General features: G+C 39.4%; 1 protein-coding gene across 1 annotated transcript in view; it reads left to right on the top strand.

Annotated features, from left to right (window-relative positions):
- Positions 1 to 16,806, top strand: part of ggps1 (geranylgeranyl diphosphate synthase 1) — a 43,560-nt gene extending 26,754 nt beyond the window's left edge. The window contains exon 4 of the mRNA XM_056232666.1: positions 15,856 to 16,806. Coding sequence (XP_056088641.1) covers positions 15,856 to 16,680 — 825 coding nt within the window. The 3' untranslated portion in view covers positions 16,681 to 16,806. The remainder of the gene's footprint in view (positions 1 to 15,855) is intronic.
- The last annotated feature ends 501 nt before the right edge of the window (positions 16,807 to 17,307 follow it).

Genomic DNA, 17,307 nt, shown 5'->3' with positions numbered 1-17,307 from the left:
CTCCGACTCCGACATGCCCACTCGCGGTGTGTAGCTCGTGTCCGCGCTATTCTCCGACTCCGACATGCCCGCTCGCGGTGTGTAGCTCGTGTCCGCGCTATTCTCCGACATGCCCGCTCGCGGTGTGTAGCGCGTGTCCACGCTATTCTCCGACTCCGACATGCCCGCTCGCGGTGTGTAGCTCGTGTCCGCGCTATTCTCCGACTCCGACATGCCCACTCGCGGTGCGTAGCGCGTGTCCACGCTATTCTCCGACTCCGACATGCCCGCTCGCGGTGTGTAGCTCGTGTCCGCGCTATTCTCCGACTCCGACATGCCCGCTCGCGGTGTGTAGCGCGTGTCCACGCTATTCTCCGACTCCGACATGCCCACTCGCGGTGTGTAGCGCGTGTCCACGCTATTCTCCGACTCCGACATGCCCGCTCGCGGTGTGTAGCTCGTGTCCGCGCTATTCTCCGACATGCCCGCTCGCGGTGTGTAGCTCGTGTCCGCGCTATTCTCCGACTCCGACATGCCCGCTCGCGGTGTGTAGCGCGTGTCCACGCTATTCTCTGACTCCGACATGCCCACTCGCGGTGTGTAGCTCGTGTCCGCGCTATTCTCCGACTCCGACATGCCCGCTCGCGGTGTGTAGCTCGTGTCCGCGCTATTCTCCGACATGCCCGCTCGCGGTGTGTAGCGCGTGTCCACGCTATTCTCCGACTCCGACATGCCCGCTCGCGGTGTGTAGCTCGTGTCCGCGCTATTCTCCGACTCCGACATGCCCGCTCGCGGTGTGTAGCTCGTGTCCGCGCTATTCTCCGACATGCCCGCTCGCGGTGTGTAGCGCGTGTCCACGCTATTCTCCGACTCCGACATGCCCGCTCGCGGTGTGTAGCGCGTGTCCACGCTATTCTCCGACTCCGACATGCCCACTCGCGGTGTGTAGCGCGTGTCCACGCTATTCTCCGACTCCGACATGCCCGCTCGCGGTTTGTAGCGCGTGTCCACGCTATTCTCCGACTCCGACATGCCCACTCGCGGTGTGTAGCGCGTGTCCACGCTATTCTCCCACTCCGACATGCCCGCTCGCGGTGTGTAGCGCGTGTCCACGCTATTCTCCGACTCCGACATGCCCACTCGCGGTGTGTAGTGCGTGTCCACGCTATTCTCCGACTCCGACATGCCCGCTCGCGGTTTGTAGCGCGTGTCCACGCTATTCTCCGACTCCGACATGCCCACTCGCGGTGTGTAGCGCGTGTCCACGCTATTCTCCGACTCCGACATGCCCACTCGCGGTGTGTAGCGCGTGTCCACGCTATTCTCCGACTCCGACATGCCCGCTCGCGGTTTGTAGCGCGTGTCCACGCTATTCTCCGACTCCGACATGCCCACTCGCGGTGTGTAGCGCGTGTCCACGCTATTCTCCGACTCCGACATGCCCACTCGCGGTGTGTTTTTTACGCGTGTCCGCGCTATTCTCCGACATGCCCGCTCGCGGTGTTCTTTATCAATCAACCAAAGCCGGTCGCGGGGGCGCCGCCCTCGCCATCTTTCCATTCACTTCACTTTTGCTATTTAACCAGAGCGAATGAGACGAGTGCGTCACGTGTGGTGTTTGTCAACGCGCCTTTTGAGAGAAGTGAAAGTGACTGCTCGGCTAGTATCGATACTTTGGGAAATTAGTATTGGTACCGTTCAGATATTTCAGTATCGATATTTATCGAAATATCGATATTTTTGACAACACTAGAAGGGAATAAAACGCACACCCCCCTCCAACCTCTCTGGGAAACGCGTATCTGTGTTACAAATGCCCCAGACACAGCGTTTAACCATATTTTTGATAAAACTACGACGGTAATAGCCTGCCGAGACCAAAAATATGAGACGCCTGTGTTAAAGTCAATGGAGCGCTGTGAAAAAGTGTCGGACCTCTGTGGGAGCTCGTTCTTGGCTGCGCTGTGATTGGTCAATCTACATTCTAGGGTGTGGCTTAGCCAAAGGCGAATTAGTTCGGCAAATGGGTTTCCATCTCCTATTATTCGCATTAACTCTTTCGTACAAGTCAAAAACCACCTCAAGCGAGCTTAACTTTTGTTTTTTTTATTTGGTGATGGAAATATGGGTATTGTAAACTCTCGTTTCAAAATTAAGAAATTAAGACATTAAATAGTATTGTAATTTTACAGTTGAACTGTAAAAAGTTACTATTTAACAATACGTATTTTACAGTGCAGTAATATTACAAATTTATTATTATTATTATATTTCATTAATTTAATTTTATATAATAAATCATATTAAGAATAAAAATAATAGTTATATAAAACCGATATAAAAAAATTAAAAAAAAAATTGTACAACCTAAAAACAAGCACAAGCAAACCATTTCTTTACAAAAATTAAATAAATAAAAATATATATATACTTTTTTTCCTCAAGTCATTGTCAGGAAGAAAATATGCATTTGGAATGATGTCATGTCGCAGTAACAGTTTTAATGTATATTTTTTTTCCAAACCGTTTTTATGGAACATCATCTGAAGGTTATTTCAGTAATAACCAGATGATTGTGTGTGTTCAGCTTTCATGTTCAAGTCTTCCCACTGATAAGTGTTGACGTCGTCATGATCTGAAGCTGTGGCTATTTCTGTGTCCTCACAGTGTGTGTGTGTGTGCTGTTTCTGAATCATATTCCAGGGCTGGTTGGTAACGAGCGATTGCTCATGTTTCTGACCCGTCTCGTCGAGTCTTCCCCGTGGCGGGCTGTAGTTGATCTGGCTGTAAACTCTTCCTGAACCCGTCAGCATGAGCGAACACAGCGGCCGATCGCTTCTCATTCACGACTCAGCTCCTGTTAAACTGAACAGGTTCAACATCTAAGAATATAAATAACTTCCAATATAAGTGTTGAACTCAGGATCTCTGATGTTCACTGAATAGTGTCACTGTTTCCTCACAAACATTGATTTTCTGACCGAAACCAAATATTGACTGTTTCTTGCTGAGCACTTTAGAGGACTTGTACCCTCACCTAGTTTCGTGTGTGTGTGTGTGTGTGTGTGTGTGTGTGTGTGAGAGAGTGAGTGAGATCAACATCAACCTGTCAGGAGCGTATAAATCAAATAAAAATTCATTAAAATAAGGAATTGTATACTGCATAAAAAAGGATGCCTATTTATAAAACCATTATGATTTGTTACATTGCTGCATCAAGGCCACAAGGCATAATGAAAGTCATGAAGTAAGTTTTTTTTGGAAAAAAATAATACTTTAATTCAGTGTTTAGAGGGTTCAAAGTAGTCAAGTCACCTTTATAGCGCTTTATACAATAGTTTTTCAAAGCAGCTTTACAGAGATAACAGGAAAAAAAATACATTTCGAATGTTGATTGAGTTCGGTTGTAAAGATCAAAAAATTAATTAAATTAATTTCCTCTATAAACCAGTTTTGCAAAATATTGTCATCGTCCCGCTCAGTTCAGTTCTCATTCAAGATCAATTATTTTGTTGAATATTAAGTGGCAGAAATCCTGTTTTCATGAGATGTTTTGGGAGTTTGTAGTGTGTGTTGTGTAATTTCCATGAAGTGAGAAAATAATATCAATGCTTATAAAGAATTAGTCTAAAACTCCCCCTGTGGTGTAAATCAAGTGTTTAATGTTTGTCTATTTTGTGTTTTTAATACGCTTTAAGACACACCATGTGTAAGTTCATAAGTCGACAGCATTGCTGAGTATTTTCTGCTTAAAACTGCAGTGAACCAAAGACAGTCTCAAAAACACGGTTTGAAATCGCTGGTGTTTCTGACGTCACAAACGACCTTGTAACCAATCAGATCAACGTGTGATCGTCAACCAGTGGATCTCTGAGCTGAGGGAGTGAGTGGAGGCGGGGCTCATTTGCATATTCATAGAAACTACGTTTACTAAATGAGGCAAGGGTGTCGAGTTACATACAAGATATTTTAAGGCATGAACAATTTTTTTTTCAAGGAAAGTCATTTAAATGTAATTTAGGTGATCAAAGATGAGCTAAGGCATAAAATGATTGACTGCATGGGCATATTTGCCTGTTCTTGTATTGGATTGCTTAATTTCTGTAAACCCATTCAGTTTGACCTTTTTGTTCGAGTTAGACGGGCGACAGTTGCATCAGATCTCTTTACCCAACATGACTTGGTTAATTCAGACTATCAAACCTGCGTTCACACCGGCCATGTTGATTCGCTGTTGGCCGATTAACTAGAAAACTACCAGAGGCTGATTAAGATTTTTATTTATTTTTTTGCTGGCATTTGCAAGCAAGTAACATGGATGATGTCATCGAAGGATGATGTAATGCTTCTTATATGCAGACAAATTCAGTAGTAATCCTAATCTTGGAAGGAATTCAGACGGTAAGATAGTTTAACACATCAGAATATGCTTGTTTTTACAGATGTCACACTGATATGCAGTGAATCCGAGGTGTGTGTGTGTGCGTGCATGTGTTCGTGTTCTGTGTGTCTGTCTGTGTGTCTGTTTGTGTGTGTGTGTTCGTTTGTGTGTGTGTTCTGCAGAGGCATCTCACTATAAGAAGCATGTTTTCAGGATAAATGTCTGACTCTTCCCAGCATGCTCTCGCTCAGGCGCTGTCATTACTGACGGTTATAGTTTACTGTAAGCGCGCGTTCAACTTCCGTGCGAGAGCTTTTCAGAGCAGCTCTTGATACACACACACACACACACACACGTTATGGTCAACTCTCCGTCTCGGAAATCTTTCTGCTGGCGGTTTTCCTTTCCCTGCGCTCAGCGTGAGACGCGGAAGCCGAGACTGACGCCCCCTGGTGGCTCCGGCGCGCCAGCTTCTGTTGCGTTTCCATGTTCAGTTTTTGTAGTTTTCTAGTTCTGTTGTTTTTAAGTAAAGAAAAGTTAAAGTCTGTCTTAAAAGAAGGTTTCTACAGTGGGCTGGTGGACTTTGATTTTCTAAACGTCTACAGAACCAAAACTGCATTTAGACAAAGGCCTGTTTCACAGCATGTATCGTTTTATTTAAAAGAAAAAGTTGCACATTTAGGATTCATGTATTTGGATTGTATATAAAATGTCCATCTATTTGGATTACACACACACACACACACACACACACACACACACACACACACACACAGACATATATATATTTATATATATATATATGTGTGTGTGTGTGATCGAAATGGATGGAAATTTTATATATGTAGGATATATATATTTAGGATATATATTTATGACTAATAAATATGCATCAGATTTATTCTATACAGATTTATTCTATTCAGGATTTATATATATATATAAATCCTGAATAGAATAAATCTGTATAGAATAAATCTGATGCATATTTATTAGTCATAAATAAATTAAACGGGTATGTTTTCTGCACTCAAATTTGCAAAAATAGTTTGCATCTATTTGATTTTATTCAAATAATTTTCAAAAATGAATTTATTTCTTAGAATCTGTTCATTCAACAATTGCGTATGAACATGGTTAATAAATGGCTAGCTGTGAATCAATGTATTGAAACATCTGATTGACAAATATATAAACCTGGTTATTGTTTTTAAAATACATTCAGTATTAGTACTGTTGCAGAAATCTGTATATGCAATTATTAAATGAATGGTAATTTTGTATCAAATTCAAATACATGAATCTTAAATGTAGGCTTAAACATTGTGAGTATCCGCAGGTCGCATGGGGGATTTGCTTTGGCTCACGCTGCTGTGATTTACTGTGTGTGTGTGTGTGTGTGGTTAGTCAGTAAAAGCGTGTTTGTTGTCCTGTCTGTGGAGTAACAGGTCATCTGAGGTCGTGTTCAGAGCGCTGACGCAGCACACACACACACACACACACACTGCTCGACTCGACCCGCCTCGAGCTCCGGTGTCATCGATGATCACTTTAACAAGTGAATCCGTTACCCAGACTCCCCTCTGCTCACCATATGTTCCCTTTCAGCGCTCGTGTGTGTGTGTGTGTGACGAGTGAACGCAGATTCACTCGTCAAGATCTTCACCTGTTCTTTCTGGATTAATGGTATTCGATATAAGTGTTCATATCGTATATAGAATTTATATAATTAAGTGATTATATATTGTCTCTTGTACTATATTGTAAAAAATACAATACACACATTTTGAGTGAGAGTGCGTGTGTGTTGTGCTGGTGCATTTTACATAAAACAATGTATTTTACATTATATAAATTAAAAAAGTTTTTTTAGCAGTAGGCTATCATATTGAGATTTAATTACTGATGCATTAAAATAACTATTAAATTGGTCTACACTGACATTATATATATATATATGTATATATAATGTATATATGTATATATATATATTTTTTAAATTTATTATCTTATAGTAGGGATGCACCGATATCAGTATCACGCCCGATATAATGATTTTAAATTGATTAGGACAAGTGACAATAATAAATTGTACATTTTTATTATTATATTACAGTTGTCAACATTTGAAGTGGATCAAAAAAGTTCATCAGTTGTTCCTTTAAGAACGAGTATTGTTCAAAATTCATGTATAACTTTGATGAAAGGTTTAGATCCACTTCAAATGTGTATATATATATATATATATATATATATATATATATATATATATATATATATATATATATATATATATACACACACACACACACAACCGTTCAAAAGTTTGGGGTCAGTGAGAATTTTATTTTTATTTTTTGGAGGAAAGAAATCAATACTTTTATTTATCAAGGAATAATTAATTTGATCGAAAGTGACAGTAAAGACATTTAGAATGTTACGAAAGTCTTTTGAACTTCCTATTCATCAAAGAATCCAAAAACAAAAACAAAAAAAGCTGTACAACTGACAGACCAACAACTGTTTCAACATTGATAATAATAATAAATGTTTCTTGAGCATCAAATCCTCATATTATACTGATTTGTGAAGGATCATTTGACACTGAAGACACTGACACTGGTGATGCTGAAAATTCAGCTTTGATCACAGGAATAAATTACACTTTACTATATATTCACACAGAAAACAGCTGATTTACACTGGAATAATATTTAATACTATAACTGATTTTTGTTGTATTTTTAATCAAATAAGCGCAGCCATGGTTAGCAGAAGAGAATTCTTTTAAACGTATTTAAAATCGTACCGACCCAAAACTTTTGAACGGTAGTGTATATATTATATATATATATATATATATATATATATATTATTCTATTCAAAATATACTCGCCTGTTATCTTCCCAAAAGGAAAGCTTGGTTTAGATTTAATGTGTGTAAAAATACAATGAATATATTTCTTTGGAGTGAAGTTATGACTTTTTTCATAAAAAGAAATAGCAGTGGGCGGTCATATATTAAGATTTAATTAGTACTACTAATAAATTCAAGCCAATTAAAAATATGAAATTATAACCATTTGTATGCAACTATGTAATGTGTGTGTATAACATTTTAATATTTATTTTAAATTACTACATTAAATTTAGATTGCTTTTAATTTATTTTAATATAATTTTGAATCTCGTTTCCAAGAATTATTTAATTTTATATCTATAAATGTGTACTCTCAGTTGGCCTATGGGTATTTGTGTGTAACAAAGTTTCTGCAGTTTGGCTTCCGGTGGCGCAAGAGAGCGAGATGGACGTGTAACGGTTTGCTCCCCACAGTCGTTTAAAAAAATACCTCCTAGCACTAGAAAAAGCAGTGAAATAAACTAAACTCGAGTATGAAAGGAGGAAGAATGCAAAGAAGTCATAAGATCGACAAGAAGATGAGCAAAAATCAAGTAAACTCGGATGTGGATGTGGATACCGGGCCTGACGAAGATGGCGGTGAAGGAACAGCCTCAGGTAACGCTTCTGAAGCTAAAGTTACTGTTAACCAAAACACTCTGCTCGAAAGCCTGGCCCTTCTATCCAAAGAACTGAAGGACTTCAAGCAAGTTGTGAGACAGGACCTGAGTGATTTTAAAAATGATGTCATGAAAACTATGAAGGATGACCTCGTTGAATTCAAAACCGAAGTTTTGCGAGAGGTGCAGAGCCAAAACGCCAATATCATAGAGGCTCAAACACGAATAGCGGACCTGGAATTAGCCTGCTTAGAAATGAAAGATACGCTGATAACAGTCGTGAAACAAAACTCGGAGATGCAGGACAAGCTAGTGGATTTGGAGAGTCGCTCTAGAAGAAATAATATTCGAATTTATGGAGTACCGGAAGAAAAAGAAGGCAAATCGGTCACTGACTTTGTAAGTGAACTATTCAAAACCCACCTCGAACTGCCAGCTGAAGTTGAGCTCCAAGTCCAACGGGCACATAGAGCGCTCGTTTCGAAACCGGCAACAACCGCACCACCGCGATCAATAATAGTGAACTTTTTACAATTCTGTACCAAAGAGATGGTTCTTCAGAAAGCATGGCAGAAGAAGGTTGAAATCGATGGCAAGCGAGTTTACTTTGACAACGACTATGCAGCTGATATCGTCGAAAAACGCAAAGCATATGGGCCAATCAAAGCTGCCCTGAAGGAGAGGGGGATCCGATTCCAGACACCCTACACGAGGATGCGAGTACACTGGGACTCCGGGCTACGGATCTACGGGAGTGCGGATGAAGCAGCTCAGGATTTGATTAAACGTGGATTTCAGATAAAGATTACCGCATCGAAGAGGAACGCTGCAAGAGCTGTTGAGGAACGTCTGAATGAACTGTTGCCATGGAAACGCATCAACACTTCGGACAGAGCAGCTCAACGTGCAAGAGAGAGGCTTACAGAGTTTAGAAGAGACCTGCCACTACATAGTTAATGAGATAACTATGGCCCAGAGGAAGAATAAATGAGGCTAACTTTACAAGTATTAGTAGCAAAATAGCCTACGCATTTAATTTTTTTTTTGATTCACGACAGGTTTCTCAGGCAGGCTAGCATGGGCCTACCTATGGATACTCCCTTCTGTTTATTTTCGACTCTATTTCCATTTTAACAGTCCGCAATAAAAAATTAATAAATAAGAATAGGCTAATAATAATAATAAAATTAAAAAAAGTCTTGTGACTTAATCCAAATAGTTCATGAAACTGACTGAGGAGCTTTCTTAAACGCTTAATGTTGGACATTTCTAGTGAAAATGAGTATTTCCTCATTACTAGGGAGGGCCCCTACGAAAATGAGGCACCTTTCCCTCCTCCCACCAACAGGGACCATGAAGGATGGGGAAATCCATCCTTGTTTTCGGAAGGCACAAAGTTCTATGTTCAATTGATGTTCAATGTTTTTTTTACTTTTGTTATGTTGAACTCTGGATTACAACTTTTCATCCATGGGAATGATATTACGTGAATGAATAACATAAAGATACTGTCGTGGAATGTTAATGGTCTTAATAATCCCATTAAAAGACGGAAGGTAATGACCAGGTTAAAACAGCACAAATCTCAAATTATATATCTACAAGAAACACATTTGTCTGGGCAGGAATGCGAGAAACTTAAGAGGTTTGGTTATAACAATACATTTTATAGTTATTTCCGTCATGGGTGTAGAAGAGGGGTGACTATACTAATTTCAGATTCAGTTAAATTTGAATGTTCTAAAGTGATTAACGATAAGGAAGGAAGATTTATTATTGTAAAAGGAAAGTTAGAAAATGAAAAAGTGACACTGGTTAATGTTTATGCCCCTCCCAACAGTGGAAAACATTTCATCAAAACTCTGCTCGACAACATTATTCTGGAAACAGATGGCATTTTGATATGTGGGGGCGATTTTAATATTGTGTTGAATGATAAACTAGATACAACAAACAAAAACAAAAAATGCAACCACATTACTAAAATAATCAAAACTACATTTAAAGAATTTGGTATAGTGGACCTTTGGAGGGAATTTCACCCCCTTAAAAAGGATTACACGCATTACTCGGCCCCTAATGATAGCTACTCCAGAATTGACTATCTATTTATGAATAAAAATGAGTTGTACCGAGTACAGGAGTGTGAAATTGAAGGTGCAGACATATCAGATCACTGTGCAGTTTACCTAAAACTCCAGTTGAAAACACAAGAGAAAAGTAAATTATGGAGACTAAATGTTGGAATTCTGAATCATAAAAAAATAGCTGAAGAGATTAAAGAGGAGATTAAACTATATCTAGCTGTAAATGACAATGGAGAGGTTAGCCCTGTCATTCTGTGGGATGCCCTTAAAGCAGTCCTGAGAGGGAAAATTATAGCTAAGACAGTGTCTATTAAAAAAGCTAGAGAAGAAGCATTTAAGAGAGAAAAGGAGAAACTATCTGAAATTGAACAGCTACATAAGAGCACACGCGATTCCTCATTATTACCTCAAATTAAAGAAGCTAGGGATAATATTGATAAAATGTTAAGTATAGAAACTGAAAAGAAGATTCGATTTTTAAAACAATCATATTATGAAGTGGGACCAAGGGCTACCAGATTACTAGCAAAAAGATTAAAAAAGCAACAGGCTGATAGAACAATTCACAAAATACGAGATGTAGACACAAACCAGATGACATATGAACCCAAAGAGATTGAATCTAATTTTAGGAACTACTATAAAAATCTGTACAGCCAACCTCCATCACCCACTACTGACCAAATGAGAATGTTTCTAGAGAATCTTGACTTACCAGCAATTGGGAAAAAACAAAATGACCTTTTGACCTCACCCATTACAGTATCAGAAATAGAGAAAGCAGTCAGTAGATTAAAAGCGAAAAAATCCCCGGGTAGTGATGGCCTACCAGCTGAATGGTACAAAACATTCAGGGAGCAACTTATACCATTACTTATGTCATCATTTAATTATACACTTGACCATGGCAAACTACCACCATCCTGGAAGGAAGCAGTAATAACAGTGATCCCTAAGGGGATTAACAAGGATACCTGCTCAGGCTACAGACCGATTTCTATACTTAATGTAGATTATAAATTATACACCTCAATTTTGAACAAGAGATTTGAACAATTTATGAACGACATCATAGATGAGGATCAAACGGGTTTTATTAAGGGGCGCCAAACCCATGACAATATAAGGAGAACCCTACATATTATTGAACACGTTAAGCAAAACAATACCAGTGCAGCCTTGATAAGTCTTGATGCAGAGAAGGCATTTGACTGTGTTAATTGGGCATTTCTATATCAGACACTTGAAAAATTTGGATTGAACAAGAAGGCTGTTCAATGTATTAAGACACTTTATCAAAAGCCGACTGCTAGGATAAAAATTAATGGGAGTCTAACTGAGAGTATACAGTTAGAAAGATCTACCAGACAAGGTTGCTGCCTATCACCAACACTGTTCGCATGTTTTATAGAGCCCCTGGCGCAAGCAATTAGGCAGAATACAGATTTGAGAGGGATAAGGGTTGGGGATGAAGACCACATCATTGGTCTTTTTGCTGATGATGTGATCTGCTATTTAGGAGACCCAGACGCATGCCTTCCAATATTAATTAATCAACTCGAGGCGTTCGGTGTCTATTCAGGTTATAAGTTAAACTTTGCCAAAACACAGATCTTAACATTGAACTATCTACCATCCAAAAATATACAACAAAAATACAATCTCAATTGGAATGCAAATACAATGAAATACCTTGGGGTTACCTTAACAAGAGGAATGGATGATCTATATGAGACCAACTATGTTAAAGTGGATAAATCCATTAGAAATGATGTAGAGAGGTGGAATGTCCTTTCTCTGGACTTTAGTTCCCGGATAGAGACTATAAAAATGAGCTTCCTCCCTCGACTCCTCTACCTCTTCCAATCACTCCCTATTGAGATACCGGAGAATCAATTTAGAACGTGGGATAAAGTTATCTCTAGGTTTATATGGAATGGTCAAAGGCCAAGAATCAAATATGAAACTTTACAGCTTGGAAAACATGAAGGAGGTATGGCGCTCCCAAATCTTAAGGAATATTTTCATGCAGCACAACTTAGACCTTTAGTCTGCTGGTGTGCTAAGGATTACGAGGCTAAATGGAAAAACCTAGAGCAGTATGTACAAGGGAGGGAAATTCAAAGTCTTATTGGGGATGAAGGGGAAGCTAAGGATTTATTTAAACAGATAGATGCTATCACCCAGTTTTCATTAAAATTGTGGTTCAGCATAATACGAAAATATAAATTAGAGGCCGATCTCCCTCTACTTAGATGGATAGCTTATGACAGACACTTCACCCCGAATACTCTTGACCAGAGATTCCAGCAATGGAGACTGAATGGAATAACAGCACTGTGTACAGTAATGAAGGACGGGAATTTTATGAGTTTTGAAGAGATGAAACAAAACTTTACATTATACAATCAGGATCATTTCAGATACTTACAATTAAGGGATTTTTATATGAAGGAAGTAAAACCAAAAGTAAATCTGGGGGAAAACGGTATAATTAGAACTATAATAGGAATATACAACTCAAGGAAATACAGAATAATATCTACATTATACCAGCAACTGATGGAGAGGAAGGGAAATACAACGTCATATGTCAAGCAGAAGTGGGAAAAAGAGCTAGGTATGAATATATCTGAAGAAGACTGGTTACATATATGGAATACACAACAATCTACCACATCGTCTCGTATATGGAGGGAATTCTGTTGGAAAAATGTAATACGATTTTTCATTACACCTAAAATTAAGAGCAAATTTTTGTCAGTACCACAACCATGTTGGAGACAGTGTGGAGCGGTAAATGTAAACCATTCACATGTCTTTTGGCTCTGTCCTGTTATTACACAGTTTTGGGAGGATGTCCACTTGGTTATTGTTGAAATCTTGGGTTATGATATACCCAAGTCATGTTCAGTGCTGTATTTTGGTAATATGGAAAGAAACATTGTGTCAAGAGAAGATCGATACCTGTTTAAAATTTTGTTAGCAGCATGTAAAAAGGCCATTACGAAAAGATGGTACAAGCCGGACCCCCCAACACGAGATGAATGGCTGAAACTAGTGTCTGAAATAAGTGTAATGGAATGGTTGACTCATAAGATAAGAGTTCAAGAGGATCAATGCGCAAATAATTGGGGAAAATGGACTGTATTTACATCCCAACGACAAGAAGAGGTCTGAAGTTGATGTATCTCATTCACTAAATTGTAATGTTTAGGTGATCCAGATTGTTCCCTTTTTTTTTTTTTTTTTTTTTTTTTTTTTTCGTTGGTTTGTGTTTGTTTGTTTTACTAATTATAATTTTTGTATATATGTGATGAAACTATAAAAAATAAAGTATAAAAAAAAAAAAAAAAAAAAGTTTCTGCAGTTTTAGACAAACGCCTTTCTCCTACACAATAACCACAATAATCGTGCATTTAATGATCATGCAATGAGTGTGCAATATGATGACCTTCACTGAATATACACTGATGTACAGTCTGCATTTCAGACACACCCTGATTGTAAACACTCCTGTGTAATGCAGTGCAGTGTGTGTGTGTGTGCCGCTGCTGCTCTCTGCAGGCCGTCACCTACATTACAACTCGTGTGGTCAGGACACATCTCTGCTGAACATCTGAGATGGACTGGTGTTTGCGTCGAGTATTAAGTCCTGTAATCGCTTTTTCATGATTGCATACACGTCTCACACACACACACACTTCACAACTGACCTGAGCCACAGATGTGTTGATATCAGTCACACCGAAGTATTCTTTGCAGGTTTGTTTATGTGTGTATTTCAGATGCGTTTACTTTAGAAGCAGTTGTTGATTGACAGGTGAGTAGGCCTGTCAATCATTGTTGTCCGAGTCAAACTTTTATGTAGTGCTTTTCACAGTACACAATAATTTCAAAGTAGCTTTACAGAAAATCATGATTTATAATAATGTTTTTAATCTCACATTTGGCAGAGCTGGGTGACACGAGTTCATATTTTATGATGATACAAGCAATTGAGTATACTGTATGTATGCTGAGAGTTGGACATACTTCTATATTCAATAATATATATATTATTCATATAAAAAGCTGTGCAATAAAAAAAAAACTAGCAGTTGAGATTGGTTATAGTATATATATTGCTTCAAGTGAGTATTGCAAGTAATAGTATGTGGATAAAGTTGAATACAACTTGTACTTAGTTATGCAATGCAATGATAATATAACTTTTATACAACAAGATTGAATGTTTATGTAAAATACAGTGAATTTTATATATATATATATATATATATATAAATAATAAATTAGCAGTGAGCTTTCATAGTATATTGATTACCGTTGCATGTAAAATGGTTTTAAATTAAGTAGTCCTATATTTATTAATATTGTGTAGTGATATACTATTCTAGCTTTAAATTTGATTTAAATTCAATTGTTTCTTAAATAAATAAATAAATAAAATCTGGTAGTTGAGATTTGTGATATATAATAACATACCGGTCAAAAGTTTGGAAACATTATTTTAATGTTTTTGAAAGAAGTCTCTTCTGATCATCAAGGCTGCATTTATTTGATCAAAAATACAGTAATATTGTGAAATATCATAATTTAAAACCGTTGTTTTCTATGTGAATATATAGTAAAGTGTAATTTATTCCTGTATTTAAAGCTGTATTTTCAGCATCATTACTCCAGTCTTCAGTGTCACATGATCCTTCAGAAATCACTCTAATATGAGGATTTGATGCTCAATTTTTTTTGTGATTATTATTACCGGTAGTTATTTTCAAGTTTAAAAAAAAAGAACCGCAAAATGTGAGTTTAGTAATTTTTCTTTATTTTTTTAAAGAAATTAATCGTTTTATTCAGCAAGTATGTGTTAAATTGATAAACAGTGATCGCAAACATTTCTATTTTAAATAAATGCTGTTTTTTAACTTTATACATCAATGAATCCTGAAAAAAGTATCATAGTTTCCACAAATATGACGCAGCACAACTGTTTTCAACACTGATAATAATCATAAATGTTTCTTGAGCATCAAATCATCATATTAGAGTGATTTCTGAAGGATCATGTGACACTGAAGACTGGAGTAATGATGCTGAAAATTCAGCTTTGATCACAGGAATAAATTACACTTTACTGTATATTCACATAGAAAAGTTATTTTATATTGTAGTAATAATTCACAATATTACTTTTTTTTTTTTTTTTTTAAATCAAACAAATGCAGCCTTGATGAGCAGAAGCATTAATGCTTCTTTCAAAAGCATTCAAAAATAGTAATGTTTCCAAACTTTTGACCGGGACTGTGTGTACCGTATATATTATCGTCCAGCTCTAATCTGCTAAATGCACGTTTCTGACTCGTTCCAAATATGATTTGAGCGATTTAATTATTTCAGACTCTATTTATACGTGTAAAACACCTGTAGACTGAATATTGTTGATCTGGTTTTCATATTTTGGTCTCCCAAATTTTCTGTGTGTGTATATATGTATACACACACACACTGTATCTTCCAGCTCTAATCTGCTAATCCATGTTTCTGACTCGCTCTGAATGATTTGAGTCACTGGATTATTTCAGACTCTATTTATACGTGTAAAACACCTGTAGACTGAATATTGTTGATCTGGTTTTCATATTTTGGTCTCCCAAATTTTCTGTGTGTATATATGTATACACACACACACACACACACACACACACACACACACACACACACACACACACACACACACTGTATCTTTCAGCTCTAATCTGCTAATCCATGTTTCTGACTCGCTCTGAATGATTTGAGTGACTGGATTATTTCATTTATACGTGTAACACACCGGTAGACTGAATCTGATTGATGTGGTTCTCATATCGATCTCCTCTTTGGTCTCCTCAGGTCATTATCGGGGTGACGGAGATGCTGCACAATGCGAGTCTGCTGATCGACGACATTGAAGACAGCTCGAAGCTGCGGCGCGGTTATCCGGTGGCCCACAGCATCTACGGCGTCCCGTCGGTCATCAACTCCGCCAACTACGTCTACTTCCTCGGCCTGGAGAAGGTGCTGATGCTGGAGCACCCCGAGGCGGTGCGAGTCTTCACCCGTCAGCTTCTGGAGCTTCACCGCGGACAGGGCCTGGACATCCACTGGCGGGACACCTACACCTGTCCCAGCGAGAGCGAGTACCGGGCCATGGTGCTCCAGAAGACCGGCGGGCTCTTCGGCCTCGCTGTGGGCCTCATGCAGCTCTTCTCCGGCTGGAAACATGATCTAAAGCCTCTTTTAGACACTTTAGGCCTTTACTTTCAGATACGGGACGACTACGCCAACCTGAATTCGCGAGAGTACACCGCCAACAAGAGCTTCTGTGAAGACCTGACGGAAGGGAAGTTCTCCTTCCCCACCATTCACGCCATCTGGTCCCGTCCCGAGAGCACGCAGGTGCAGAATATCCTGCGGCAGCGCACGGAGAACCTGGACATTAAACGCTACTGCGTCGACTACCTGGAGAAGGTGGGGTCGTTCGCGTACACGCGGCACACGCTGAGGGATCTGGAAGTGGAGGCGTATCGGCTCATCAAGGAGCTCGGAGGGAATCCAGAACTGGAGGCCTTGATGGAGCATCTGAGTCGCATGTATAAAGAGCCTGAGGGCGGGGCTTCTGCTGACCAATCAGAAGAGCCTGAGGGCGGGGCTTCTGCTGGCCAATTAAGAGCCTGAGGGCGGAGCTTCTGCTGGTCAATCAGAAGAGCCTGAGGGCGGGGCTTCTGCTGGCCAATAAAGAGCCTGAGGGCGGAGTTTCTGCTGGTCAATCAAAAGAACATGGGGCGGAGCTTCTGCTGGCCAATCAATAGAACTTGGGGCGGAGCTTCTGCTGGTCAATCAAAAGAACATGGGGGCGGAGCTTCTGCTGGCCAATCAGAATAACATGGGGCGGAGCTTCTGCTGGCCAATCAATAAAGCTTGGGGCGGAGCTTCTGTTGGCCAATCAAAATAAAATGGGGGCGGAGCTTCTGCTGGCCAATCAATAGAGCTTGGGGGTGGGGCTGCAGCCAGCCGAGCAAAACCCTGATTGGCATTAACCGCGTCTGAACACTGAACTGACTTCTCAAACTTTTTTTCTCCACAGCAAATTGCCTTCAGTCCAAAGTCTCTCATTCTGTCTCGTTTTTCAAGTTGTAACTGGAGTATGAAGTGTAAAAGACACTGTTCTGGCCTCTGAGACTTTACTGGAGGAGATGCTGCTCGTTTCAGTATGAGTGACAGCCGTTACAAACTGTCGGATGAAACGCATTTAACGCTTAAACAGTCACTTGTTCACCTCAAAATCAAAGTAAATGCATCGTT

Source organism: Rhinichthys klamathensis, unplaced genomic scaffold, assembly GCF_029890125.1.
Source record: "Rhinichthys klamathensis goyatoka isolate OS25496 unplaced genomic scaffold, OSU_Roscu_1.1 h1tg000352l_1, whole genome shotgun sequence".
NCBI classification, from domain to species: Eukaryota; Metazoa; Chordata; class Actinopteri; order Cypriniformes; family Leuciscidae; genus Rhinichthys; species Rhinichthys klamathensis.
Note: the sequence above shows the minus strand (reverse complement) of the source record. Positions and strands in the feature narration are given on the sequence as shown.